This window comes from Vicugna pacos, chromosome 7 (assembly GCF_048564905.1).
Source record: "Vicugna pacos chromosome 7, VicPac4, whole genome shotgun sequence".
Taxonomy (NCBI): domain Eukaryota; kingdom Metazoa; phylum Chordata; class Mammalia; order Artiodactyla; family Camelidae; genus Vicugna; species Vicugna pacos.
The window spans coordinates 63868419-63895652 of record NC_132993.1 but is presented as its reverse complement, the minus strand read 5'-3'; the positions used below and the strand labels follow the sequence as shown (position 1 = coordinate 63895652).

At 37.3% G+C, this 27234-nt stretch overlaps 1 protein-coding gene across 13 annotated transcripts in view; it reads left to right on the top strand.

Moving 5' to 3' along the window:
- Positions 1–27234, top strand: part of CDK14 (cyclin dependent kinase 14) — a 566062-nt gene that overhangs the window by 345415 nt on the left and 193413 nt on the right. For all 13 annotated transcript variants that reach the window (XR_012074504.1, XR_012074505.1, XM_072965036.1 and 10 more), the window contains one exon: positions 23449–23569. Coding sequence is in view for 11 of the 13 variants with exons in the window: in XM_072965036.1 (XP_072821137.1) it covers positions 23449–23569 (121 nt within the window). In the remaining 2 variants the exon portion in view is untranslated. The remainder of the gene's footprint in view (positions 1–23448; positions 23570–27234) is intronic.

Below are 27234 nucleotides of genomic sequence, written 5' to 3'. Positions count from 1 at the left end.
ACCGACTTAAAATAAGTTGAAAACATCTAATGAGAATCCCTGATACTAACATTACCCGAACAATACAAAATAAATATGGTATGCAAGCATTTTGCTCAAAGAATATGATGCTCAGAGAAAAGCAGATGATGTTATTATTGAAGTCATCATCTAGCTGTTGATAGAGTCACATCATTGGGAAAGTTTCGTTCTTTTTAATTTTCAGAATAAAGGCAGCAACTTTGAGGCGGAAATTGAAATAAGTCTATTGTAATTGTGTAAGAGAAAAGGAAAACTCATTTTATTCACATTTTTAGAATTATTTTATTTTCTCTGGATTTTGAAGGAACCTCAGATTATCTGTTCCAAACTTCTCGTTTTAAAATGTATATACTTTTGCCCATTGATGGAAAATCAAGAGAACATTCTGCCTGTTACTTAGTGAGTGTTGTGTTAAATTATCATTGCTATCATTATTACCCATGTCTCTAGAGTCCTAGTGTAGTTCCCGACAGACGATCGACAACTTACTTAGCGCATGCACAGCAGTCTTAGTGCCCCAAGTGTGTGAGAAGGCAGAAATGCTAACCAGATGTCCTTTGTAACAGAGGGTCAGAGTAACCTTTGCTGGTCTGATGACCTGTGTCAGCTGAACTGTGAGATCACTTAGCCCAAAGCACTGAAACTAGGACCTGCATCTTGAGGAAACTGCAAGAAACAAATATAAAGAACATGTCTTACAGTAGGAAGCCTTGTTGGAATATAAAGTGGAATAAAACCTGGGTAATTTATGAATTAGAAGGAACCACCCTCTTTAATTATATTCCTGGAAAAAATCAAAGTATTGAGAAGCCCTGTGGGCAAATAAAGGCTGTATTGGTTTTAACATTGTCCCCCTTACGACTCAGCAGTGTTGGGTAGTAGCTGAAAAATACCCTTGATGCCTCTCAGTGGAAGGAATCTTCTGTTCAGGTCTTACCTTTTCCAAAAGTTAGAAAGAGACAGTACACAACTGCAGGGCAGGTGGAGCTATAACCAAAGTACCAAGTGAAACATTGTCTGAAAGAGAAAACTTTTTACGTAGAAACAGATATACCCACGTGAAAAAACGAAATAAAATATCCCGGAATTGTTAGCGTGCAGATTCTGGAGCCAGATGCCTGAGTTTGAATCCTGCCTCTACTCTTTACAAATTGTGAGTTATTGAAATTCCTTGTGACTTAATTTACCTGTTTGAAAATGAGAGTGGTGATAGTAATACTGGGTACCTCACAAAATCACTAGAAGAATTAAGTATGTTAATACCTATCATTTAACGACTGTGCCTGCCTTATAGACAGTCCATATAAATGTTACGCTTATTTTTGACCCTTTAGGGTCTAGGGTTTAAGTATTCAAAATGTTATTTATTTTTCATGTGATTTTTTTTCCCCCCTAAAATGTATAAAATGCTTTCTTGCTTTCTTGAACAAGGAGGTAATATGGACTATTATTCAATAGTTCATTCAGCAGGTTTTTACCGAGTGCTTACTATATACTCAGTGCTGTGCTCGTGGCTGATAGCACAGCGGTAAATCAAGGCCACATGGTCCTTGCATTCCTGCTCCAAGCTTTCCTGACAGTCGCCATTTTGAATATCAGTTATTGCACTGGACAGAGATGCCCTTGGGACCAGTTATCATTTTTAAAGCATCTGATTTTTAATCACTCTCTCATACATTTTCTGGATAGTGTCGTTTGTCTATTTTAAAGTATAATTACTAGGCAAGGTAAGATTTTTAAAGATAATTATTTACAAATTAATTTTTAAAACTTCCTGTGGTTTGTAGTTCAGAGTTTAAAATCTCTCTCTTATAGTGCCATTCAGTTCAGCTTCGCTGGTAAAGGGACTAAGGATAATTTAGTAAAAGGGAGTCATTCTTGTGATAAGAAATTTTATGATAGGTTTGTAGCACATTCTTTGAGAATAAAATTTTACTTCATATTAGTTCTTTTAAGAGGTAGAACACTGTGCTAACCAAACAAAAATCTAGTGGTGTTACACATATTCTCTTCATAAACAACATCTGAATGCTTCTGTCCAGTATTTCATTATCAAAGACCTGTCAGATGAGAAAATTTTGTGAACCACAGGAAAAACCAGTCCTAGTGAAAAATACAGTTACACCATAGTGTCCAGTTTAATAAAGAAATGAGTGAATCCTTGAAACTGCAAGAACAAAGACAACTTCTGTACAGTCTCAGTGTTTGTAGTCTCTGAGGAGATAATCGTGCTGCAGGAATTACTTTTCCATTGTCAGATAATGCAGAAACCTAAATGAAAAATGACACATTGATTTTTTTTAAGGGTCCTCAGAGGTTTGCTGCTCTGTAAAACAGTGAAATTAGTTGATAAGAAAACTATGTGGGACCATTATATTGTTTTATAAGATTTTTCTGTCAATGTTTTGGAAATTAGATTTTGTGTCAAAGTTCATTTGACCAGTCTTTTAAAATCTCAAGAGGAAAAATGGATAACTAGAAATATGCATAAATTAAGGAATGCACTTGTAATCCTCAAAAAGGAATATGTATTGATTGTCAGATGAATGATTTAAGATAATGGTAGATTGTAGATTCCTTCGCAAATTCATAAATCAAGCACATTGTAGCACGTGTCCTTCATTCCAGTAAAAATATCAGTGCCCTACATTTTGTCAACCTTGACTATGACAGCAAATGCAGTCACTTCTTAAATTTTAAGAATTGGTTGTTGTGGCTTCTTTGTGAGCGACATGTCTGTGATCTGCTTTGGATCCGGGCATCTGTGCTGTACAGTGTCAAAACAGAGAATGGGCGTTTTGCCTAGTACAAGATGAAGTCATTGCAGACTCCAGTGTCTGAAAGCACTCTTATTTGTGAATATTAAATTCAACACTTGGAAGCATTCTAGTAGTTGAACCATTGAAAAATTTTGTCTGAAGCATTAGATTGCTTCTTGGCATTAGATTGCTCTTAGAAAATGAAATTGATCCAAACCCCTGTTATTTCTAATAACAGTAATAGCAGCCCTCTATAGTTTATGAGGTGATTTCATAGCTCTCATTTTATTCTTATAACCCTGTGAAGTGGATGGTACAGGTATCATTACCCTCTTTTTAAAATGAGAACATTCATTTTTGCTTCTCAGCGTGGGTATCAGAATGACCGATACTTGTTTAACATTGGCATTTCTATTGAGTCTGTAGGCTTGAAAATAATTTGTCTTGAAATCATCTTCTAAGATCATATGACTTCTTTTATATCTTTTAAATAACAACATGAAGAATATTCAAGTAGTTCTAATTATTTTTATGATCAGTGACCTTTTAAATATGAAAATTATAGATAAATGCATTTTATTATCCAGCACTTTATCAATGGGAGTAGCTGTAAGTAAGTTCTTGGATATCCCTCCGATAAGTAGAGAAATTTTAATACAGATTTGAAATTGTCTTTAAATCATCAAGTGAATGCCAAAATAATCATAGCACTTTTACCCACTGGCTCTAAAGAGTTATTTATAAAGTGAAAACACAGACATTAAAGGCAGTAAAACATTCTAGTGTATGCCAACTTGCCCTTTCCTTGCCAAAGATAAAATTTCTGGAAATCAGGAAAACATTGAAAAACAAAAACAAAAAAAAAAGGTTTTTTTCAACATACATGACATCAAACAAGGTATTCATTAGATTTTGCCACTTGCCTTCCTCTTGCCGAGCTGCCCCATCTCATCAAAGCGGTCAGCGCGGCATTACCAGCCGATGTTGTAGGAGATCACGTACAGCACTGACGTGATGGGGAAACGGCGGGGAAGAAGGAATGAGGACTGCTGTTTGGTCTTCTTCATAGTTGTGAGTTCTGTTGAGAAACACAGGTGTATAATTTGTTTTGCTCATAAAAATATCATACTTGGTATATTTAGAATGATAAAAAGACCAGAAAAGATCATAGAAATATTGGAAGTGAAACTTTTTCATCCTTGTGCTATTTTTCAGAGGAGCCAGACCACTCCCCCAGTGAGTCAGATGGCCAATTTCTCCTTTGCACATTTATCTTGCCTTTTTCCTGAGGCGGCCAGAGCCAGCTTTTGATGGCTATTACTTTTACTGCTTCTATAAACCTAAAGTCATTTTTTAAAATTGTGGTCCATTGAACATTCATTACTGAGAAACCATTTTTTTGAATTAAAAATTTTTTTTTGGTGAAATCAGTTTTAGGTGAGCTGCATGGGTGTCTTCCCCACCTCCCCCTGCCCCTGGAGTCATAGCATATATTAACCAGAAGTTAAAGACCCTTGATGTTTCTGCAGTTAAAATTTAACATCACATCTCCCAGATTTACTTCATTAAAGGCAGATTTTTGACTTGGCGGAACGTAAGTTGGGGAAATGTTGGCATATTAGTTCTCTTATTGCTGTGTAACAGATTATCACAAACTAAGCTACTTAACACAGCATACGTCTATTAACTCACTGTTTCTGTGGGTTAGGAGTCTGGGCATGGCTTAGCTGGGTGCCTCTGCTCCAAGGTCTGTCACAAGGCTCCAGTCATAGTGTCATCTGAAGGTTCTGCTGGGAAAGGATCTACCCAGGTTCACATGATTGTTGGCAGAATTCAGTTCCTAGCCGACTGCAGGACTGAGGGCCTCAGTTCCCAGCTAGCTGTAGGCCAGAGGCCACCCTCAGTTTCTTGCTGTGCGGACCTCTCCAACGTGGCTGCTTGCTTCAGCAAGGCATGCACATGAAGAGAGTCTGCAGCAAATAGAAGTTACAGTCTCATATAAACCTAATCGTAGAAATGATATCCTATTACCTTTACCGTATTCGATCTTTTAAGAAACAAGTAACAGGTTCCATCCATACTCAAGGGAAGGAGATTCCACAAGAGCATGGATACCAGGAGTTTGGGTGCAGGGGTCAGGGGAACCACCTTAGAGTCTGACAACCGCTGCTGATGTGAAAAGTCCTATCCAGTTTTTTCATGGTGATTGTACTGTTGGGTGCAGTTTTCCATAAAGAGTAACAGCGAGCAATGAGCATGTAAAGCCTATGCCAGGGTGTAATGCTGTGTGAAGTGTACTGGTAATGACGGTGATGATAAGTAACCTTATTGATTGGTGCTTACGTCAGGTCCCGGGGTGAGCCCTCTGCTTTTAGTACCTTACTCTGTCCTCACATAAGAAACCAAAACAGAAGGCTGAGAAGTTAAGTAAAGCTGAGAAAATACAGTTTATGCCACTAATTATAGTATTTTCCAGCGGGTGACTTCTCTATATAGAATGAGAGGCCAGAAAAGGGTGCCACACTTTTTGCTTGGGAGACTTAGAGGGGACACCCTGAAGAAGTCTTTTCAGAGGATGAGTAGGATTTTATGAGGTTTCTGAGACAAGGACAGGGCCAGGGCCCAGTATAAGTAAAGACAAGTAGGTTCGTATCACCGTAATACTTACAGTCCCTCTGTGAGTAACACGGCAAAGGACAGAGCTTTTACTGTTCAGCCACGGGCAGAGATGTTGGTGGACATATGGGCAACAAAGCCGGAGAGTAGATTAAATGTCAATTAGGTGGCGGCAACAGCAGCAGATGGCAACTCTTTGGTTATATTTTTTATTATTTATTTATCCCCGGCCTCTTTCCAAAATGGCTCTGAAACAGCTGCTGATCTGATGGTCTACTTGCTTTATTCTTATTTACCCTGCAGGCTGTTCTAGGCAGACTTGTTTCCGTCCACCATTTGCCCCTCTCCAGTTTCACCTCCAGTCATGTGTGCGGTGCCCGGAGGCCTTGGGCTGGTGGTCTGCAGTACAAGAGGGTTTTAGCACTCGTTTTTCTGGCCTCCTATCAGCTAGAACCTGCTGCCAGTCAGCCAGGACCTGGGCTGGGCTCAAGTCCCGCACAGATAGGCCACCTGGGACTGTGGCAGGACTTGAAGCCAGGTGCTTGCAATCTGCTGTTCGCCATGCAGAGCCCTTAGACAGGTCTGGGGAGGCCAAAGCTAGGAGAGTAAGTCCTGTTCTGTGTCCCAGTCCTCTGGCCTGAAGAGTGACAGCCAAGTCCTCAGCAAAGACTGAGGGTGAAAAACTAGGAAACACATGTATCCTCTGGAGCACCTCCGATTCATTTCACAATGAAATTTTAATAAAAAGAGTATGTTAGTAAGAGTGAGAAGTCCAAGCCCTTGTTCTAATGTTTTTACTAATTAGCTCTTTGACCTTGGACTAGTCACTTAAACAGGCAGTTTTGTTTTTTGCAATTTTTTTTTAAAATGTAAGACTGAATTTAACAATTTTTAAGCTTTAAGTTTCAGGTTTTAGTATTTTTAAGTGTCCCTTAAAAACTATTCTCCTAAATAAGTTTTTTCACCATCATGTGAATATAGTTTGTGATCATCTTTTTAAAAATACCTTTGCCAGCTTCAAAGTAATCTTCTGCTTTGCCCATGAAACTTAAATCCAACAAATAATAGAATTATTGTGATTTGCCAGCCTTATCTAGAGTGGAGATTTTATTACCTTTCTTAGTGTAATCATTCTAATGACTGTAACTAGAAAATAAGGTAAAAGAATGAAGAACTTTTAATGTTTGTGGAAAGTGTCATTTTTAAAAGTAAATTTAAGGTAAAACTTGAAAAGCATATTTACATTGCACCAAAAAAGAATGCACAGTCCTTTCCTTATCTCGCTCTTTATTGCTCTGAACACTGAGAATAAGAATGATGACAAAGGAGAAAATATCTAGAAACATTTACTCATCATGTTGTGAATCTAATTACAGTAGCTATTTTAAAATTTTCAATACCTTCAATTCCTCGATGACATACATACACATCTTCACATAGTAGTAATTATATCATTGGTAGTGTGGATTCTGCTTTTATCTCTAGCATACCAAAATTGTTAATATTTTGTTTTTACATGTTAACTTCTGTAGTTATAAGTGATATATTTTCTTTGTTTTAAAATAGGCATTATAGACAGCTATAAAGAAGAAACACTATCTACTAATCTTCGACAGTATAGCCCCTGTTAACATAGCTCACAGCCTTTTTTGTATGCTTAGATAATGACATCTTTTTCTTAGAAAAGGTAAATTGCTTTATCTGTTAACATGCTATGTCTATAACATATCTATAACATACATTGCTTTTTTAAGAGCATGTGATTTTATTAATTTGGTGAATTTTCTTATCAAATAATCACCAGTTTATTAGTTGTCCAAAATGACCTTTATAGTAAAGTGAAGGTTTATGTGACATACTGGAAATGCAGTAGAAAATGGACAAATATTTTTCTATAAAATGCTCGCAAACTTTATACTCAAATCCAGTAATATTGCATTCCAACACAGATAAGTCCTTTGCTTTTTTAATATCTCAATATACATAAAACATACTACTCAGATTTTTAATGAAGAAAACTTTTGTGCAGGAAATCTGGATGATCTCCTGTGTTAATGCTCTTTCTCTCTTTTATTCCATTGAACTCGCTGTAGTTGTTAGATTCTTTTATTAGATGGTAGATTTCTTCAGTCTTAAATTTTAATTTTGAATGTGTATCTCAAGCTAAGTAATTCTTTAAACCCTTCAGTTCTGAAACTTCAGCTTGGGTGCCCTCAGGAAGAGAACAGTCTTCATCACAAAGTAATTACTGCTCCCCGATCTACCTCCTGGTACATGGATGAATGCGCATGTTGAGTCTGGCATCTAAATTAAAGTATTTTTAATAATTCTAAACATAGGCATTATAAGTAATAATTAAGAATATTTTTCATAATTCTACATTGTTTTATGTTTAATCATTCATGTTGTAAATGGTAGGAACATTCCTGTCAGAAATCACAAGGTCAAATCATTAGCTGATTTCCCTTATTTTGATCTTCAGTTATATTCTGTCCAGCTATAACAATGAGGTGAATAGACTTCAAATGTTACCTTTTAGTGTTTTTGTTTGTTGCATTATATTTTACATAAAATGAAATTTACCAATTACAATTTGATGAGCCTGATAAAGATACATAATGGTAAAACTACTTCAACAATCAAGTTTTAGAACACTTTGATCACCTCAGAAAGTTCCCTTGTTTCTGTAGCAACAGTCAAGTAAATATTTTTCTTACTATTATTTTTGAATTATTTTCAAGACCTTAGTTTGGGAGAGTGGGACCCCAAATAATAAAACACTGCTTGGAAAACAAAATTTCTGTCTTATGAGATATTCTAGACTGGGGTTGGCAAACTTTTTCTTTAAAGGGGCAGATGATAAATAGTTTTGACCATGAAATCTCTGCCACAGCTACACAAATGTATTGTTTTAGTGAAAACGCAGCCAGATACTATTTGAGCAAATGAATGTGGACAGATTTGATCCATGAGATGTAATTTGCCAACCCATGTTCTAGACATTTGAAATTCAGTTTTTCTTATTAATATATCCAATGAGGTGATAATAAAACATTTGGTTCAGTGAGTTTTTCAAAGGAATACATTAGTTAGTAAAATAATTTGTAGCATTGTAATTTAGTACACTTGTCTTTTGGAAGTTATTTCTGAAAATGTCCAATATATGTGATATTCCAAAAACCTGCAAAGTGCAATTAGAATAAATTAATGTCCGTTTTTTTGAACTAACAAAGAGATAATGAAAAAAGGAGTAGTTTGAAATTAGTATTTTATACTTAATAGTAAAACACAAATTGTAGGTCCAAAATCATAGCACTAACCTATAAAAGTTTTGCAAATGTTGATGTGTGTCAACCGTATTTTCTTTTCGTGTAATATTGCTATACTAAATGACAAAATTGTTTCTTTGTTTTATCAATGAATAATCTACCTTTGTTTTGTGAGTGTTTTGTAACCATTTAAAGAGTCTTAACTAAATCCTGATGGTTGGAGAGTTGTAGTGAAAGAAGAATGTTACCCCTTGGGCTCAGTGGGTGAGCATATCTACAGATTCGGCTGTGACTGGAGCGCTGACACATGTTGGAGTTTTTAACCTCTGAACATATGGCCTTTGCCACATGCATCTTTTCTCTCCTTGAAAGTCCAACTTGATAATGTTGTACTGTCTTTAACCAAACCATTTTAAAGTTAAAACCTAGTAATATTATAAAAATATCAGCCCAAATTTACTAATTCCCACATTGAGGGAGAATGGGCTTATCACAGGAGCTAGCTAAAGTCAGTAATTTGTAATATAAAATAGTCACCTGTAACTTCATGATAAAAATATTGCAAAAACTGGATATTAGTATAGAGAAAGTGTTTTTGGAAAAAAAAGTGTTATATAAGATGGCTTACCTTTTTACTTAAAAGTGAGTGATGTGTAAAGTTGCCCATTTTTTAAGACAAAAGTTTATAGAAAATGATGGTAAAGAATATATTTTTGTAAAATTCTATGGGTTTTTTTTTGTTTTGAATTCCTCTGAAATTTATTTTTAGAAATGTATACTGCATTTGTTCATAACACTTGGCATAGTGTCATTTTTAATGACGTATATTAGATGCAGAGTAATTTAGTGCCCATGAGGTATTGTTTCATACTTTAGGATTTTAATATACAATTGTGGTTTCAAAGATTACTGAATCCACACATGTACTAAATTTTACTTAACTTCCGGACATATATTTCTAGTATTTCTTTTGTTCTCCTTTAATGAACTATTTAATGAAGGGGAAAGTAGGATCAATAAAAGAATGGATAGCAAAATAGGAAGGACTTTATGATTCTGGAACTCAAATTTGGTTTGAAGAAAGTCTCTAAATTTAAAATGCCTCAGCTACATTGTAAGATTTCAAATGAAACTCCATTGGTGAAGATAAATGCCTTGAAGAACAAGTTATTTGGACTGACAAGATGGGGATATTTAAAGTATTATTTAACAGATTCTAAAAAAGACATGTTCTTCAGATGTTAGGTTTCTGTCTTTAATTCTTATAGGATAAGACAGTTGTCTAGTATAGAACAAGATGAGTTTACAATTCATTGCTGACAGCTCTTTTAAAACCATGGCAGTGTTCTGGGAACACTCTTGGTCCTCTCAAACTTAGCATGTGTGTGATATTTGCTGACAAGTGAGGATAAATAGATTGTCAGGCTGCTAATTCTGCCTTCGAACTTCTCAAAATCTACCTGAAACTCTTACATCCATTAGTTCTTGGTTATTTCGAGCAGCATGCCTTCATGTGGTTAATTAGATGTAGAAATGAAGCCTTCATTGTGTGAATTATAAAAATTGAAGATAAAATCCTGGCTGCCTGGGCAGTTTTGACACTTTCATCTTAGGGAAATCTATTATAAGCATATTTTCCTTCAAGGAACTTTTTTTTTTTTCCGACTTCAGAATTGCCTGATGATTCAGATTGCTCATGCAAGCTTATCCTCGGTCTTAGTAGCTAAACTGGCTATTATGCGAGACAAGCCTGAGCTTTAGAAGGCAGCTTGGTTGTAGTGGTGAGAATAGTTAAATAATAGTGTATTTCGGCTTGTTCCACCCAGTCATTAACTCACTGCTGCCAGCCATCAGTTTCCCTGCCACACCAGGAAAGCCTGTCATTTACAACCAATGGCTATTTTAGGACCCACTCTATAAAGTATAAAGAATACGCTGGAATGTTAGGGCGGAGGCGGAAAGAGGGGGTGCTAAGACTGCACAGGACTGGCTGAGGACTTAATTGACCGCTTTTCTTTTTCTCCTTTAAAAACAAGTTTGTTTGTTTTTTTCCAGGAGGTAACATGGACACAGTCTACAGTCTAGGGCGTCTAGTGGGAGTATAGTGAGAACTGTCCTTCTCCCTCCTGTTTCCTTGTTTCTTTCCCTCCAGGCAAGTCGCCGTTCCCTGTTTCTCATGTCTCTTTTCAGAGATATAATATGTGTGTATAAGCACATTTCTTTTTATGCAAATAGTATATATCACACTTTCTGTTTTTATTTTGCCTTTCCCTTAGCAATATATTATGGTTGGTTCCATATTAGTACATACAGATTTATTGGCCTCATTGCCTGCATTTTGGAGCTGTACCGTAATTTATTTAGCTAGTTTCCTCCTGGAATATGAAGTTATTTTTAGTCTTTTGCTGTAAATAGTGTTACAGTAGACATCCATGCACATTAAGTCTTTGTGTATATAAATATAGGATAAACACCTAGAACAAAGGTACCATCGATCACATTCTGAAACTTCTGAAGTACACCCAGTGACTTCCCAGTTCAGTTCAACCAGCCAGCTCCCTGAACACATTACTCATTCTAGGCCCTGTCTAATCGGGTCCCCAGAGACTTTCAAGAGTCAGACACAGTCTCCACCTTAAATAGGTTAGTGTCACTCTCCAGTGACGGCGATGCTTCAAGGTCAAGTGGTGGGTGACTAGTCAGAGACACAGCAGAATCTTGTGGAAATCCACTGCAAGGAGGAATGACTTCTGATCTCGGGGGTCAGGGAAGACTTAGAAGATGGGTTGGAATTAGAATTGGATGTGGAAAGCAGCAGAGGAGGCATGTGGGGGCGGGGTATCCAGGAACCCTCAGTGCCCCAGAGTTCACGCTAGGTGCCCGCCCTCCGCACAGGGCTCCTCACCGTACCTGCCATGGGTCAGCCCTGCTGCCACCCCAGCAGGTTGGCACTTGCTTTGCCCTCTGCCTGGCATACGTCCCCTAGATTTCTCCGTGGCTTGCTCCCTTTACAGTGATGCCCACAGTAGGTCATTAGGGCTCCTCAGCACCGGCCCTGGTGTTGTCCAGCATGTCAGAAATGAGTGCTCCAGGTCAGTGTCAGGGGAAAGGATCCTCTCTGTTTATCTCCTGCTTCTCTCTCTCTGCCTAGGACTAGCTTCTCTCACCCCCCCCCCCCAAGCAAGTGTACCCTAGTGATGTTACCTGGAATTCAGGCCCTAAGGCTCCAGAAAGAGGAATTTCCTTCCTCATGAGAATCTAAGACCCCTGGGAGGTCTAATTTCAGATCTTGGGATTCCCCCCTCCATCCCCTGGCCACAGAACCAGGGGCTCTGACGTACAGCCCTGATAGACAATCATAGCACTTAATATTTATATCAAAACACAACCAACAGTCCAATATCAGTAGTCCTGGTGGGATTTAGACTTAAATGTTACTACAGATTGGGCTTTGTTGGTCCTGTCCTTTGTAGGGTGAAGAATATCTCTCACTGCCCACCCTTTCTTTAGTCCCCTGGGTTCCTGAAAACCTCTGATCAAGAACTGGGAGAAGCATTGGGATGTTGTCTCTGTGTTCCTCAAGGCAGCAAATGTCTCCCTCCAAAAATCCGCAGAACCTCAGAAACCTATTAACTCTGCCAAAACAGGCGCCCAGTTTACCTTAAACCTTTTGGTCTGTTTGACACATCAAGATGCAGGTTAATTTCTCAGCTTGCCCCAGAACAGTGTGTAGGGACTTTCTTTACCTTTATATAACAGAAATTGCCGTTAAGTTGGTTTTCTTAGAACAAAGGAACAGTCAGCCTCAAAGGTATTTTCAGGTCTCTTTCTGTCAGTAAAACTAAACAGCTAGAAGCTTTGAGATGAGTGTCTTTGTACTTCTGCTCATCAGTGTTATTTTAAAAACTCTCGGTCCTGGGCACACCTGTTTCTATGCTTAAGTTAACTCTCTGAGATGCAGCGAAGTTGCCATGCAGAATCAGACACCTGCTATTGTTACAGTTGGATCTAAGCTGGTGTAACACACTTGAGCACCGCAATTCATAGGCAGCAATCCTAGTCAGTAAAAGCAAACTGGTCCCCTGTCTGAATGTGCTTTAGACAGTCTACGTAGCACACTTTACAGAAGACTCAGTGCTCTGTTGGGATGCAGAAGGGGTGGGAAGTGGTGGGAAGAAGAAATGATCATTGCTCATAGGGAGCTTATAATACAGATACAGAGATAAACAGAGGAATAAAACAGTTTTATATGCTTACTGCCAAGTGAGTTGAATAGAAAGCAAGATGTAACATAAAAATTTGAAGGAGATATTGATTATTTCTTGAGGTTTCATTTATCTAAATTTTATTTTATTTTTAAATTTTTTATTGACGTATAGTCAGTTGCAGTGTGTCAGTTTCTGGTGTACAGCACAATGTCCCAGTCATGCATATACACACATATATTTGTTTTCATATTCATTTATCTAAATTTTAAATACCACATTAGATAAACTTTGAGAAATCATGGAGTTGGTTAAGAAAGTAGGCTCATCACTTGTATTATTAAGAACCAGTAGCTTCTATACTAATAGCCTTATGATCCTGTGCCCTGTTATAATTTTATTTAACATATATATGAGCATCACAGTGGGATTATGTGAGTTTTGGCTTTACTTCTTACCAAAAAAAAAAAAAAAGAATCATGAGATCTTAGGTGATTCAGATTTAGTTTAGCTTGTAAGCATTAGGTTTTTAAACATTTTAAAACCCAGGGACAGGTTTTCTATTGAAACTGACATAAAGTCTCAAAATGTAAGACAGGTAAAAGCAGAGGTACTCTGGATGAGGTGGGTTGGGCTATTCTCCCTGTTGGCCAGGAAGACACACTCATGCCACCTGCTATGGGAACACTGTCCCAGTGGTTCATGACAGAAGCTGTTCTCTCTCCATAAGTCAGTCCAACAATAGACTCACTGTGGGCCAGACACCATGCCAGGAACGGGGGCTGCCAAGGTGAATGACACATGGTCCTCCATCCAGGGAAGCTGCAGTCTTGTGTGGGGCAGGTGATGGCTGACATGTAAATGAATGACTTGGGATGTTCATGCAAGCTCAGGGCTGCAGTCAATCAGAGAAGAGAGGAAGGCACGCTACCTGGACCAGGGAGGGGAGGGCAAGTCAGGGAAGCTTCTGGAGGATTTGGCCAGAGTATAGCTTTGAAGGAGTTGGAGCTCCTCAACTGAGTAAAGCATTTCCAAGGGATGAGACCCTGTTGTGTAAAGAAACTGACATGGAATCAGATAATTACAGGTAATTTGATAGGCAGCTAACAGTTGGCTAGAACACAGAAAGGAATGGGAAGAAAAAGGCTGAAGTAATAATATCAAGGGGTTTTATTCCTTGGAGTTTGGACTTTCAGGATAAACCCCAGAGGATCCATTAAGCCCTTCAGCAGGGGAGTAACCTGATCAAATGGTGTTTTAGTTACTAATAATAGTCAATATGTATTGTGTTATTATAGGCCAAGTGCGCTATATTTTCCGTTTTTCCATGCAGTTCTCATTTAATTCTTACAAATGCCCTGTGAGTCAAGTGTGGTCATTGTATCAGGGGTCCTAGAATAAAAACAAAGGCCACTCAAGAGGGCTGATTGAGGAGAGTTGGGTAAAGGAACTATTTATGAAACTGTGGGTGGGGTTAAAGATGTGAAACCCCTCCAGGCTAGCAACAGTGGGGAGCCTTTACCATTCTGTTCTGTGAGATTAAGGGAGAAATAGATTCTGGAACCCACTAAGCAAGAGTGGTAGCCTTCCAGGGGAGGACTTAGCCATGGCCATTTCCCTGTCCTGCTGGGAAGGAGCCAAGGGAAAAAATATACACTAACCGCACTTTTTTTCTCTGCTCTGATCTTTGATCATTGTGCCTCCCACTGGCCAAACCCAACTTGAAGCCAGAGGACCAGCAACTCTGTAATTATAGACCCATTAAGGTCAGCCTCTGGGGAGCAGAGAACAGGGAGGAGGAAGAGGCAAGAATGCATCAGGAAAGGCAAATAGAGAGTGTCCAGCAGAGTTACCACATGCATTGCATGGATGAAGCAACTAAAGTCGGCTTGTTAAGTCACTTGCCCCAAATCACACAGCTTGTAAGTGGTGATCTCACCCGGGCGCACACAGGAAGCTCTTATACACTGCATGGAACTGTCTCTTCCTCAGACTATGGAAAAGGAATAGGAAGGGCAAACATGGCATCTGGGAAACCAGTGAGAAGCTGTTTCTAAGAATTAAGACCCAGTAAGTTTGAGGGCCTTAAGAGGAGGGAGGACAGAAAGAAGGGAATGGATTTGAAACAGTGGAGGCAGAATGGACAGAACTGTAGACCTCAACTTCCTTCTTATAAGAAATGATACTACAGAAGACAGACTGTCTTAGATCCTGTCCAGCATGAAAGCTGTGTGACTCGCCTCTACAGTGATTGTGATACATACTTATTTCGTGGAATTAATGTATCTTCAAAAATATTCTCCAAATTCTCGACGTATCTCCCTTTCGAGATTTGAAATTTATTTCTACATTACATTAGTAATGCCCAACGCCAGTACCAGGACAACTGAGATTCTCATCAAGTGTCATAAAACATGTTTTAAAATCATCAAAATAATTTTTTAAATCATCAGAATAATGTTCATGTATTTCAGTAGACATTGTCTTCTAATTATAAGGTCTGAAATCCTTTATTGAGTACAGTGTTGAAATCCAAAATAGAACTCAACCTCCATTCAAATAGTATGAAAAGAGAAAAGAAAAAGCTGAAAGCATGGGAGAAAATAATTCATAAAACCTGAGCAGCAACCATAAAATTTAAAAAATATTGTAATGACTTAGTATGGCCCAAACCTTTTTTCCTTGAATTGGCTCAATAACTGCTTCATTAAATTGTCCAGATTTAGTTGGACATATTCCTGGTAATAAAAAAAAAAAACATAAAAACCTCTCAGTTCAAGTTTGAGAGTAGTTGCGTATTTTCTTCTCACAGAATATTTAAAAAATTCATTTCAGTAAGGACAGACACCTCAGAAGAGCTTTTTCTTTAGGTGTTACTACATATTCTTCAGATGAACCACACCTAAGTTTGGGGTTTCTGGAGAGGAAAAAAAGGTCCCTTGGGATCCTGTAAGATAAATATGCCTTCCCACCTGCCATAAGAAAATTGAATTTCTAGCTGTTACTCTCCAAGTTATCACAGCCTTTGGCTCACTGCTCCATTTCTGGGACTGCTGCCTTCTGCCCATTTCCACTTTCAAACAAACAAATAAAGCAGCTGATAAGAATTGTTTTAGCAACCAGACCCTAACTTGAAGGTTCCTGAGCATTTGTCTTATCAAATTTCTCTTTGCCTTGAGGGGTTTTTGTCTGATTTTTCCTTGCGGCTCTCTAGACAACATCAGTCATTTTCTCTTGAGTTTACTCCTATTTTTACTGGAACCCCCTTCCAGTAAAACCAGCTGTGTTTTCTCCTCATTTCTCTTTCCTGTCTCGCCTCCCGCCCTGTCCTCTCCCTCTGTCACCAGACTGACCTGTCACCGTTCAGGGCTTTGGACCCACTTAGTCTATGCCGCTGCCCACTGGAGCCCGGGAACACGTTTGTTCCCAGATTCCCAGTCTTCCCAGAAAGGCAGTGACACTACCTGCGTTCAGATCCTGGCACAGCCACTTAGGAGTAAATTAGTTTCCTTTCTGTTTAATTGGGGCACTAATAATCGTACTACCTTCTAGATTATTGTTATGATTAAATGATACCACACCTTTAAAACCCTTAGAATACCTAACAGATTATAACTGCTCAACAAAGTCTCACCAGGTTTGCCTCTTATTATAAGCACTAGCATAAACACTGATTTTCATATTTTTGTATTGCATAGTAAGATCAGGTGAGGATATTGTGCCCTCCCTTTTTTTCCCACAAATTTTAGGTGGTCTAGGAAGGAAATGGAAATGATCTTCTCATAAGTCTCCAAGAGGAACACTCACTCCAATTTATTATTCCTCTTAAAAGCTAAAAAAAGTAATGAGCAGATGTCATTTCAAATGTTAGGTATGTATGATAATTTCATCTTTATAGACTGACTTCTTTCATATTAAGCACAAAGGATATCTCTGGCATAAAATCATAATTATCCTTAATTATTTGACCTAATTATAGTTACACTTAAGTAATGCTTTAACACATATGAGTACATATTTACAATAATTTTGGTATATAAATACATGTTTATAAGCAGTGATCTGAATGTTCTGAGTGCTATGTCTTGATTTAAAACTTATATTCTTATGATGAATTTAGTATGTTTCACCTTTACTTTTTAAACGTTGGAAGCAAATCAGCATGGATATGGAAATTCATCAAAATTGCCAATTTAGTCAGGTTATGAAATTCATTTTCTGTATTGTGTTGTCATCTAGCATTGGAGAAATAACTGAGTTTCATTAACTGAGAAGCAGAAACTAGAAAATGAAATGTAAACCAGTGAACTGTGAAAATGCTGATATATTCACATATACTCTCTTGAAAATAATTTTGCATTTTCTCCTAATGCAGATGTGCTATGATGGGATTGGTGAGGTAGAATTATTTCCTTCAAAGGGCTGTTTAAGAGCTTGAGCATATGTGATCTTCATACATTTAATGAACAAGGTTTTTAGTAATATTTTCTTAGGATGACTGAGTTTAAGTGCCTAGATGAACTTGAAAGTTTTCTTAGTCCAACCCATGGGCCAGATACTATATTTCATAGCTTTATAGGTCATACTGTCTGTGTCAGCTACTCAATTCTGCTGTTTAGCACAAAAGCAGGCACAGACAATACGTGAATGAACAGGTATAGTGCTGTTCGCAGCAAAATTTATTTGCAAAGACAGGTAGCCAGGTCACAGGCCATAGTTTGCTGATACTGATCTCAGCCCCCATATTTTCAAGAGGATGTAAGTGACTTAATCAAGGACACACAACTAAGTGGTTAGTGTCAGAACCATTATCAGGCATTCAGTTTTTTCATATCTCAAGTCTTCCTGTGTGCAGAGTAGTGCTCCGACAGCAAGAGCACATTCCTCATGTGACAGTTAGCTAAGGAACTCTGACTAAGTCGTCTTACCACCATACCTATTAATTCCATTTAAAACAGTACTTCCCAGAGAAATAGACTGTTGTTATCTTCTACACAAAATAGAAAATAAAGTCTTTCTATATATAAAATTTAATTATTTGAATATTTCCTTTCTTGTTTAGAATGTCTTTATGAAAATGTTACAGTCATTTCTGGCATGAACAATGTAAAAAAGAGTACCCTTAAGGAGAGACAGAAGTTAGGCATAGTTTATTAACTTAAAAAATTCAAAGATAATTTAATAAGATCAGAGCAAAATAAAATATTGCCTTAACATATTTAAATGTCTTCTGGACTTAATTTCATTTTAGTTAGAGTTTGTTTTCAGAGATTACTCTTGTTCAGTTGAAAGACTCTGACAAATGCTAATCATAACATTTTTAAGGGATTTTAGTTTCCTGTAAAGAGTAGCTTCTGTTAAAGTATAAGTCTGCACAGAAACAAAAACAAAGATGTTTCATTCAAGGGAACGAAAAGGAGATTATAGTTGTAATCTCAAAACTTCAAGAAACACCATGTTTTATTAAATGTATGAAAAAGCATAGGCCTGTCCCTTCAATGCTCACATTTCCTACTTCCTATTATGGCAAATTTGGGGAAAGAGAACTGGAGGAAATCCAAGTTTCATAGCACTTATAAGGAAAGATTGGGCATTTAAGCCTTTTATTATTCACATTGAAGAGCGTTCCAGTTAAACTTTAATTTTCAATAAAATTAAATCTCGATAAATGTAGATCATTCATTGTCTAGAATGTATTTCAAAATTGATAACTATTTGCCATGGACAGACTTGAGGCTAGTGTAATAATCCTGCAAGAAATGATGATGAGGACCTAAGGAGAAGGAAGAAAAGAGAGAAATTATAAAGTAAAATCCATTGTTTTGTAAGTGAAAGAAGCCTATAATGAAACAAGACTTGGGGCATTGGTGAATGGATGGATGGTTGATATTTAGCAGTGAGTTATAGAACACCGGAGGGGTAGTGCTAGTTGGAGAACTGGGGACAATAAAAATGCCAAAGGTACACATGGAAGATCTAAGTGGACTTTTAATATAGAAATCTAAAGTTGTAGGGGGAGATTGATAGTAGACAGGTGTATTTGGGGTCTTCAGCAGATAGATGGTAACTGAAGACAAGGGAGTAAATCAGATCCTCCAGGAAAACTTGTCAGGAGCAGAAAGAAGAGGTTAAAGCCCAAACTCTGGACAGCACCAGAGGAAAATGCTTTTTGTTTTGTTCTATTTAATCATTTTTTATTGATACACTCTAAGAACAGCAATAATGAATTTTCAAATAGCTTTAGCGTGTAAGAAGATACTTAATATAAATCCACTAGGAGGGAGAGGACTCCATTAAGAATGTCTGTTTAAAAAGAAATTCCTGGCCAGTTCCCAGGACTGTGAAATGGTAAAGAAATATAAATGTCCTCCTCTGCCCTTACTCCGTAGACTAACTCACAGAATAGAGAAGTCTTCCCCTTTTTAGCCTGACTGCCTTAATGATAAATAAACTGTTACCCAAGTATTGCATGCCTGTTTAGAATCAAGTTGTGCAGAAAGCATCCTCTCTCCTAGAAATACTGATTTTGTGATTAACTAAGAGCAAGATGCTCTTTTTCTGATCACTCAGTGTGAGGAATGAGGTGTGCTGAGAGAGAGGTGTGAGAGTTGCTCTAATATAAAAACGAAACCACTGACAGGCACACAACAGTGGCATGTCCTCTGGAAGGACTGAAGTGGTAAAAGTTACTCCCTTATGTTGTATTTTAGTTGGCTTTCACAAGTTCATCTAGCTTTTGCCGTTATTTCACAGTCCTTTCTCAATTCCTCAGTCAAAGCAAAGACATGGAAATTAGTGTTCTTGAACCTCAATTCTAGGTTTAGCAATTTTCTCCATGGAGTCAAGGAGATAACTCAAGTCTCCAACCAGTGTTACCACCTGCAAAGAGGGTGCATTAAAACTCGAAAGACTAATTAGATGTGCATGAAATAGACATCTAAAATGTTCATCTCTGTACAGCTAAAAGATCTTTTGCTGTTTTGGGAACCTAAAATGGTTTACTAGTAAGTTGCATTTGCTCCTAGACTCATAGTATGTTCTCTGTATTAATGATGCAGTTGGCTATAGAGACTTGTGGTTGGTGTTGATCCTGTTTATTGCCTGTAGGACATCTTCGTACTTGTGATTGGATAGACCCAGATCTGAAGTCCATGGACAAGTATGAGCTAGAGATAAAATCTTGTGAGAAATCACCTAGGGATGATTTCTAGTTAAAACATGGCATTAGTCACAGTTACCTCCAGAGTGTATACATTTAGAAAGCACTGTTTTAAATATACAGTTCTAGACAAAACCTGCAGTTATGGGGCAGATCAAGGAAGAACCCAGAAGCCGACCAAGTCATTCTGTTAACTGTTCTATATCTGAGAAGGCAAGGGAGTAAATTTAAAAGAACAGGAGTGGTCAACAGTATCCATTGCTGTTGAGAGAACTTTTAATACAAGGCCTGAAGAATCTCCTCATTGGTTGATGCCAAAGGACTGGTCTGCTTTAGGCAAATAGCAAAAGAACTGTCACGTCACTTACTCTTTGTTCCTGCCAGAGGGTAGAACCAGGCTCAGAATGGCAGCAGAAGTTAGACCATCTTACAGAGATATGGAAAGGAATTCTTCCCTTGGGTAAGAGGTTAACTATAAAGCTTCTTAACTCCTCTGGAAATGGAAGATGCTACTCTGCTGGCTAGTATCAAGGTTGCCCAACTTTGAATAATTGGCAATAGGGCTTGAATGTAGGATTTTTTATTGCTCTTAGGGTCTTTCATCAGTTAGAAGGGGTAACATCTTAAAGTTGGATACTCTGAATCATTAGGCAAGCCAGTTGAGGTGCCCAAAGGAACATGCACCCTTTGATATGCACACACTCAAGCAAGGCAGCAGCATGTAAATAACCTATACTCATCTGTGTAGCATTTAACTTTGCTTTTTGACTTTTAATTCAAACTAAACATTAATGTAAGAAGTTTTGATAATAACCTATGAACTTCATCCTTTTTAGAAGGTAGTGTAGCTCTCTTCCTGTAGTGTAACCATAGCAACTGACAAGGAACAGAGAAAGAAAGCTTTCACACATGCTGTGCTAATTAATCCTGTCCTACAGTTTTCTTTCAGCTGGAGGATGCAGTTTAATAAATTTTGCATGAGTAAGCGTGTTTTGATGCATGAACTGTATAAATACATAGCAATATCTTTACTAAAAATATTTATTTAAAAATGCAGTTATGTATTTCTACTTCACGGTATATTTTCTTTGATCATTGTTTTAATAATTTGCTCCCTCCCTGAAAAGTTTTGGAATTTATTTCTCTTTTTAACTGAATAGAAATTGTTTTAGAGTGAAAATCTTTTGTTTATCATATACAGGACACTTTCCAGGAAAAAAATGTTTTAATTGACTCTATTAAAGTGAGATGTGAAAGAGTTTTCCTCAAGTGATGCGGAAGAATGTATCTTAAAAATACAACATTTCTCAATATGACACATTTACATGCAAGCCATTTTAAAGAAACTGAACACACTGAAGAGTTAGATACTGAAAACTCATTTTCACTGTTGATTTAGAAAGTTATGAGGCCCATGTGAATCGAGTTTGGGTCACCTTTGACCTAAACATGTGAGATGGAGAAAAATACTGTAGACCCAGAGCTTTTTCTATTTATATTTTTCAGAAATATTTAATCAGTTTAATAGAGCGAACATAATTGATCTGAAATCACATATCATTATTTAGACTTACACTATTCCTAGGCTATCTTGAGTTCTGGTTCTCCATTTAAAACCGGGAATATCACAGTTTTCTATAACCAGTCTGGTCTTCTGAGCTGTCAGAGAAAATCTCAGATTTTTTCATTCTCCTATCCCTCTGGCCTAGCATTCTGTCAACAAGGCCTTGGCAAAACCAAGGGAATCCGGCCTGAATGTCTTTGGCATCCCATTTGCCTTGACAACAGCATATGGAACAAGTCAGAACCTATTTCAGGACTTGTGCTCCGCTGTTTGGTCTGTAGATAAACATACTCATTTGAGGAACTAAACCTTTTGATGGAATTACTAAACTCTGGAAATACTTTACCATCTTGATTGTTTTATCTGTTGTTCAGTTTTGCCTGGCAAGGATATAACCTTGCAGAGCAAAGGAGTAGAGGTTATTATGGAAATCTATTATCAGAAAAAGCTATTCTATTCATGTGCAAAAAAGTTAGGGACTGTGTATGTGTATGTCTGTGTGTGTATTATCTGTACATTTTAGTATGGAACAGTTATAAACATTAACCAATTTGTATTACGCCATTGTTTTGTGATGAAAACTGCACTGTAGAAAAAACTGAGTTACTGTAACCATAGCTGAACTAATTATACATTCTTTGTCTCACCAGCTGCCCTATTAATTTTAACATTTACATATAAGACATTAAAGGGAATACCAAGTGTCTAATAAACAGAAAAAAAAGTTATGCTCCTAAGTACTACATAAAAAATTTAAATAATTAGAACATTAAAGTAAATATGTTATGGTAGGTTCACTGTAAAATTGGTATATTTGCTTTGAGGATCACAGTGGTAAATAATACTTTACAGTTGTCATTAATGAATATACCCGGATACAAAGAAAGCTATCACACAGATTTTTTCTTTTTTAAAAAAAAATTTATAGATTTTGGAAGTTTCTTTGAAGGGAATTATGTATTTATTATAGAAAATCTGGGAAAAATCAGAAAAAATTATTAAATTAAAAAAACTGATAATCCTGTATTCCAGAGCTAACCATCAAAGACATTCAAATATATTTTCCTCTATTCTTGTTTCAGTGCACATGTGTTTATCATCGTGAGGTCTAACTGCATGTAATTTATCACTTAACATATTACTGTGACCTTTTTCTCAGTTTTCAAAAATTCTCAGCAAATTTAATTTTTTATATGGCATCTCATCATCTCTTTGTACCAGTTTTATTTAACTATTCCTTTATAATGATTTACTTAAATGGTTTTCAAACGAGCCTCCTGAATCAGCATTTCCTAGTGTGTGTTTGACAGCACCCTGAAACCAAAAAATGTCTTGGAACAACCCTTTGAGGAAAAAGTCACAGCCTCTTTTTTCAGGTTCACAATATACATTAGAAAAGTTAAGGGCACTGAGAAGTCTCGCAGGATGGAGACCTGTTTTACTTTTTAAACCACCTTTTCTCGAAGTTTCTTGACCTAGAACCCTTTCTCGTAACACTTCTTTGTACCTCTCAGAACTAAAGTGCCGTGAAACATTCTTTGGAAAGCCTAGGAGATGTCTAAGCTTCTGTGTAACATCCAATAGTTTATGAATCATTTGTTTCCTCTCCTGGGGCTTTTTGGATTCATGAAGCTCTATTAGAAAACATAAATGATTTATAGGTTACTAGCATGTATTTGAAACAGGTAGACCACAATATGCTTTCCCCAACCTTTCTAGTAAGCCTTGACCCTGCAATTGTGTTTCTCTATTATAATATCATGTTTGACCTTTTAAAAACTGTCAGCTTTCAAATGTAAATTCCCTTGCTTTATTAAGGCCTATTAAACTTCTTTGTGTTTCATGTAACCCACAGGTCTTGCAAGAGCAAAATCCGTCCCGAGCCACACATACTCCAATGAAGTGGTTACCCTCTGGTACAGACCTCCAGATGTCCTCCTGGGCTCGACAGAATATTCCACCTGCCTTGACATGTGGTGAGAAATGGAAGCTTTACTCTAGCTAATTTATCTGTAGTGCTTGGTCTGGGTCAAGCCTAGACAAACATCCTAACAGTCTGAATGAAGATTAATGGTACTGGAGTGTTTGCCTGTGTGTGGCAATACTGCTGGGTTTTTTGAAAACATAATTGAGAATATCCCCTAATCAAGGACTCCCTTGCAGATGATGTCTGGTAATGATTCTTGATGGACAGGGGCAGAGACATTTTTCTAACTGTCAGTACAGTGATTTTTCTCCCTAAGGATCTTAATTTGTGGCTTTAGCTTAAACAAGGAAATAGGTATCTCCAAATGGCAGCCTGGGTTGGAAGAAGTAGGGAGCACATTTGAATTCACAGCAGAGCTCAGATAAGTAGTCTGAAAATTCTAGTGTCATTATTAGGTGCTGAAGTTGACGGGGGGATACTCCTGAAAGCTGTTGGTACCAATTATCCAAAATGAAATAAAACAATTACTTTTTGAAAATATCACAGTAAGTTTAATTTCAGTAGACTCACAATTTTACACAATGGTTTAGCAAAACTTAAAAATCTATCTTAGGAGATCCAAAGACTGGTGAGACTTAAGGTACAATTAGTATTAATGATAAACTGTGATAAATTCCCAATCTAGCATGATCTAAATCAAATAATCAAAGAAGGGAATAATCTTATTTTTTAGTACTCAGGAAGGGCTTAATAGTGAATGTTGAAAATGTCCTTTATTAATAGAAAAATCCCTTTTCTGGACTCACAGTTGTATTCAGAATAAAACAATTCACATAGCACATAGCTATTTGATAGCAGGAATCACCTTCCATGAATGATTATGTCCCACATACAGAATTCAGCTACATGTTCACATAATGTTTATGACCTCAATAAAACTTCAGCATGTGTCATTTATCTTCCTGCCGTGTATTACTTCATTGCTCAACCCTCAATCATCTTGGCTTTTAGTAAATTAGGCTGTGATGAGGCCTGGCTTCTTCCCTGACATTTTTGATCCAAACATTTTATGGAGAGAAAACAATCAAGTTCCTTGCAATGTAGGACACAGTGTAGATTTCCTTCATTTAAATTCTATCAACCCCCTTAGGAGTGGGATTTGGGGATCTGTGAAGCCACTGAAACTATATGCAGCGTTTGGTGTACCCATAGATATATTTATTTTTATGGAGGGTAGATCTGTAGCTTTCAAAAGAGCTATGAAAGAATCTGGGTCATCAAACAGCCTAAGATCTGTTGCCATAAATTTTGTAATGCCTTATAATAAATTTAATGCTGTTGTAACGCTTGCTCCAAAACACTGAGAATAAAGACAATCATCTGTCATTGAGGAGCTGAGCTAATTCATTTTTTTCATCACACTTCCTGGCTTTTATGGACAGTTGTTTACAGAATTAGATTTTTTTTCCCCAAGGCTAAGCAGGGGCTTGAGCAAAATAGATATTTTGATCATTGGTTGTAAGGGAGGGAAAGACTGGAAATAAAGGTCAATGAATGCGTTTGGATATTCCCTTCTTCCTTTCTGCCTCATAGTTGAGAGTTGGCTATGCAAATAATCATTACTTAATAGTCTTGAGTTATGGAATGTTACTCTCTATTTTTTGAGTATGAAAATTCTAGATTGTCTTTCAGTGAGGTCAGTTAAGCAGTTAAGGACTCTGCTAATAGAACATAGCTTGGAAATATTTGTGGCTTGGAGCCAGTTTTGTGTTTGTGGCAGTGTAATTAAGACTCTACCCTCAGAATCAGGAGAAGCTGTTTTTTATACCCTAGTGACTGGTTTTTCCCAAACTTCTGAAAGTGCTCTGTAAAGTACAAAGAACCACATGGATTGTGACGTGCTAATATGCTGGTTTCTGATTTGATTCCCAGTCTGTGCCTCTCCACCCTCGTCCCCTCAACCTTTCTTTCATGTTTATGTGCCTATGTGTGTCCCTTCTCTTGAGGAAGAAGACTTGGTTGCTTTCTGGCGATTTGCTTTAAACAGAGACGTAAATGAAGCATGAGAGGAAGATGGTTATTTAAGTGGAAGGGAGGACAACTGATATGAAATAGCAGACCCCAAGTGCCCTTTTGTCTGCATGCCAAGATTATTCATTGCCAAAAAACAAATAGTAAATGTGTTATGTTGGAGCAGTTTCCCATGCTATTGGCTCTTTATTTCTACGCCTTAAAACCTGAATTATGTCTATGCTATGCCTGTCACTCTGAATCTGGTTTCATTCCAGGCCTTTTTCTAAAAGCCATTTTGTTTTTTTTTTCTGTAAGTTAGGTAAAACGTATGTATTTTTCCCAGTTAGAGAAAAGTTCACAGGGCACTGATTTTTGCATAATCAGTGACCTTGATGCTGGATATTCAAAGATCTGGAAATGGGACTATAATTGAGTCAAGGCTCAGCTGCACAAAAGAGTGGTACAAATATTAACCCATAGACAGTAGCAAGGAGGCAGGTGGCAGTGATTTCAGGCTATTTTTATACCTCATTTACCATCCTGGGGCAGTAGGGTAGTAACTAAAAACTAACGATCCCTACACAGTGTTACAATTTCCAATTTTCTGTTTAAATAGCCTCGGGCAATAAAAATATTAATGAAGACACTTCTGCATTAACATTGGCAGCAAGTGATGGAAATCAGAGCTCTCTGTGTTATGATTTACTGCTGTAGGTCTCTAGCACCGTGGCAATGTGTGAATATGCTGTGCAATTTGAGAACTCATCAAGAAAGATAGTTTGGGAGTTAGAGATTTGCTATATATAAAATAGATACAAGCTTATATTATATAGCACAGGAAACTATATTCAGTATCTTCTAGTAACCTATAATGAAAAAGAATATGAAAATGAATACCATGTATGTATATGTATGACTCAGCTATTATGCTGTACACCAGAAATTGACACAACATTGTAAACTGACTATACTTAATATATTTTTTAAAAAGATATTTTTTGGTATCTTTGTCTTCCTCCGTGAAGGAGGATTTAAGCAGAGGACTCAAACTGGACACTGTCTTGTGTATAACTTCCCTTAATTCTTGGATTTTATAGCTCTTTGAAAGTCAAGGCATAGGAAATCATCTTTAAGCTTCTAAACCAAAAAGACTTACCACGTACCGAAAACCACATTAAGAGAAGCGCAGATGTGAAAAGGAGCTTATCTGTGTAGTTCCTCCCTTGTCAAGGAGTTCCTGCTCTATCTGTCGAGGTCATTGCTCTAAATAAGCTTTATATTCCTTTAGAGAAGCTCATAAATATGTTTAGAGTGGCATTTGTTTTCTGAAGCAGAAGGTCACTTGGGATTATTGTAAGGGATTAATTTTAACATAGGGTGACTAAGTTATCTGTAGCTAATAAATATCTCATCAAGACCATGGTGCTTTTGGGGGGGCACCCTCTATAGTGGTACCACCTTGTATCAATTACAGTGCTCCCCAACACAGTGTGTGCAGGATGATAGCGTGTCAGTCTCCCCTGTTCATCATCTTTTTCAAAGCTAATTAACGTATTAACTATGCTTGTCAAAATGTGGGGCAAATCATTTATAAATAAGCCTGTCAAGTATAATGAGATTGCATATTAAATCACCCTTCTCTCTATTACATCTCTGATTTAGAATTAAAATTAATTTTTTTAACATTGTAGCAGCTGGGTG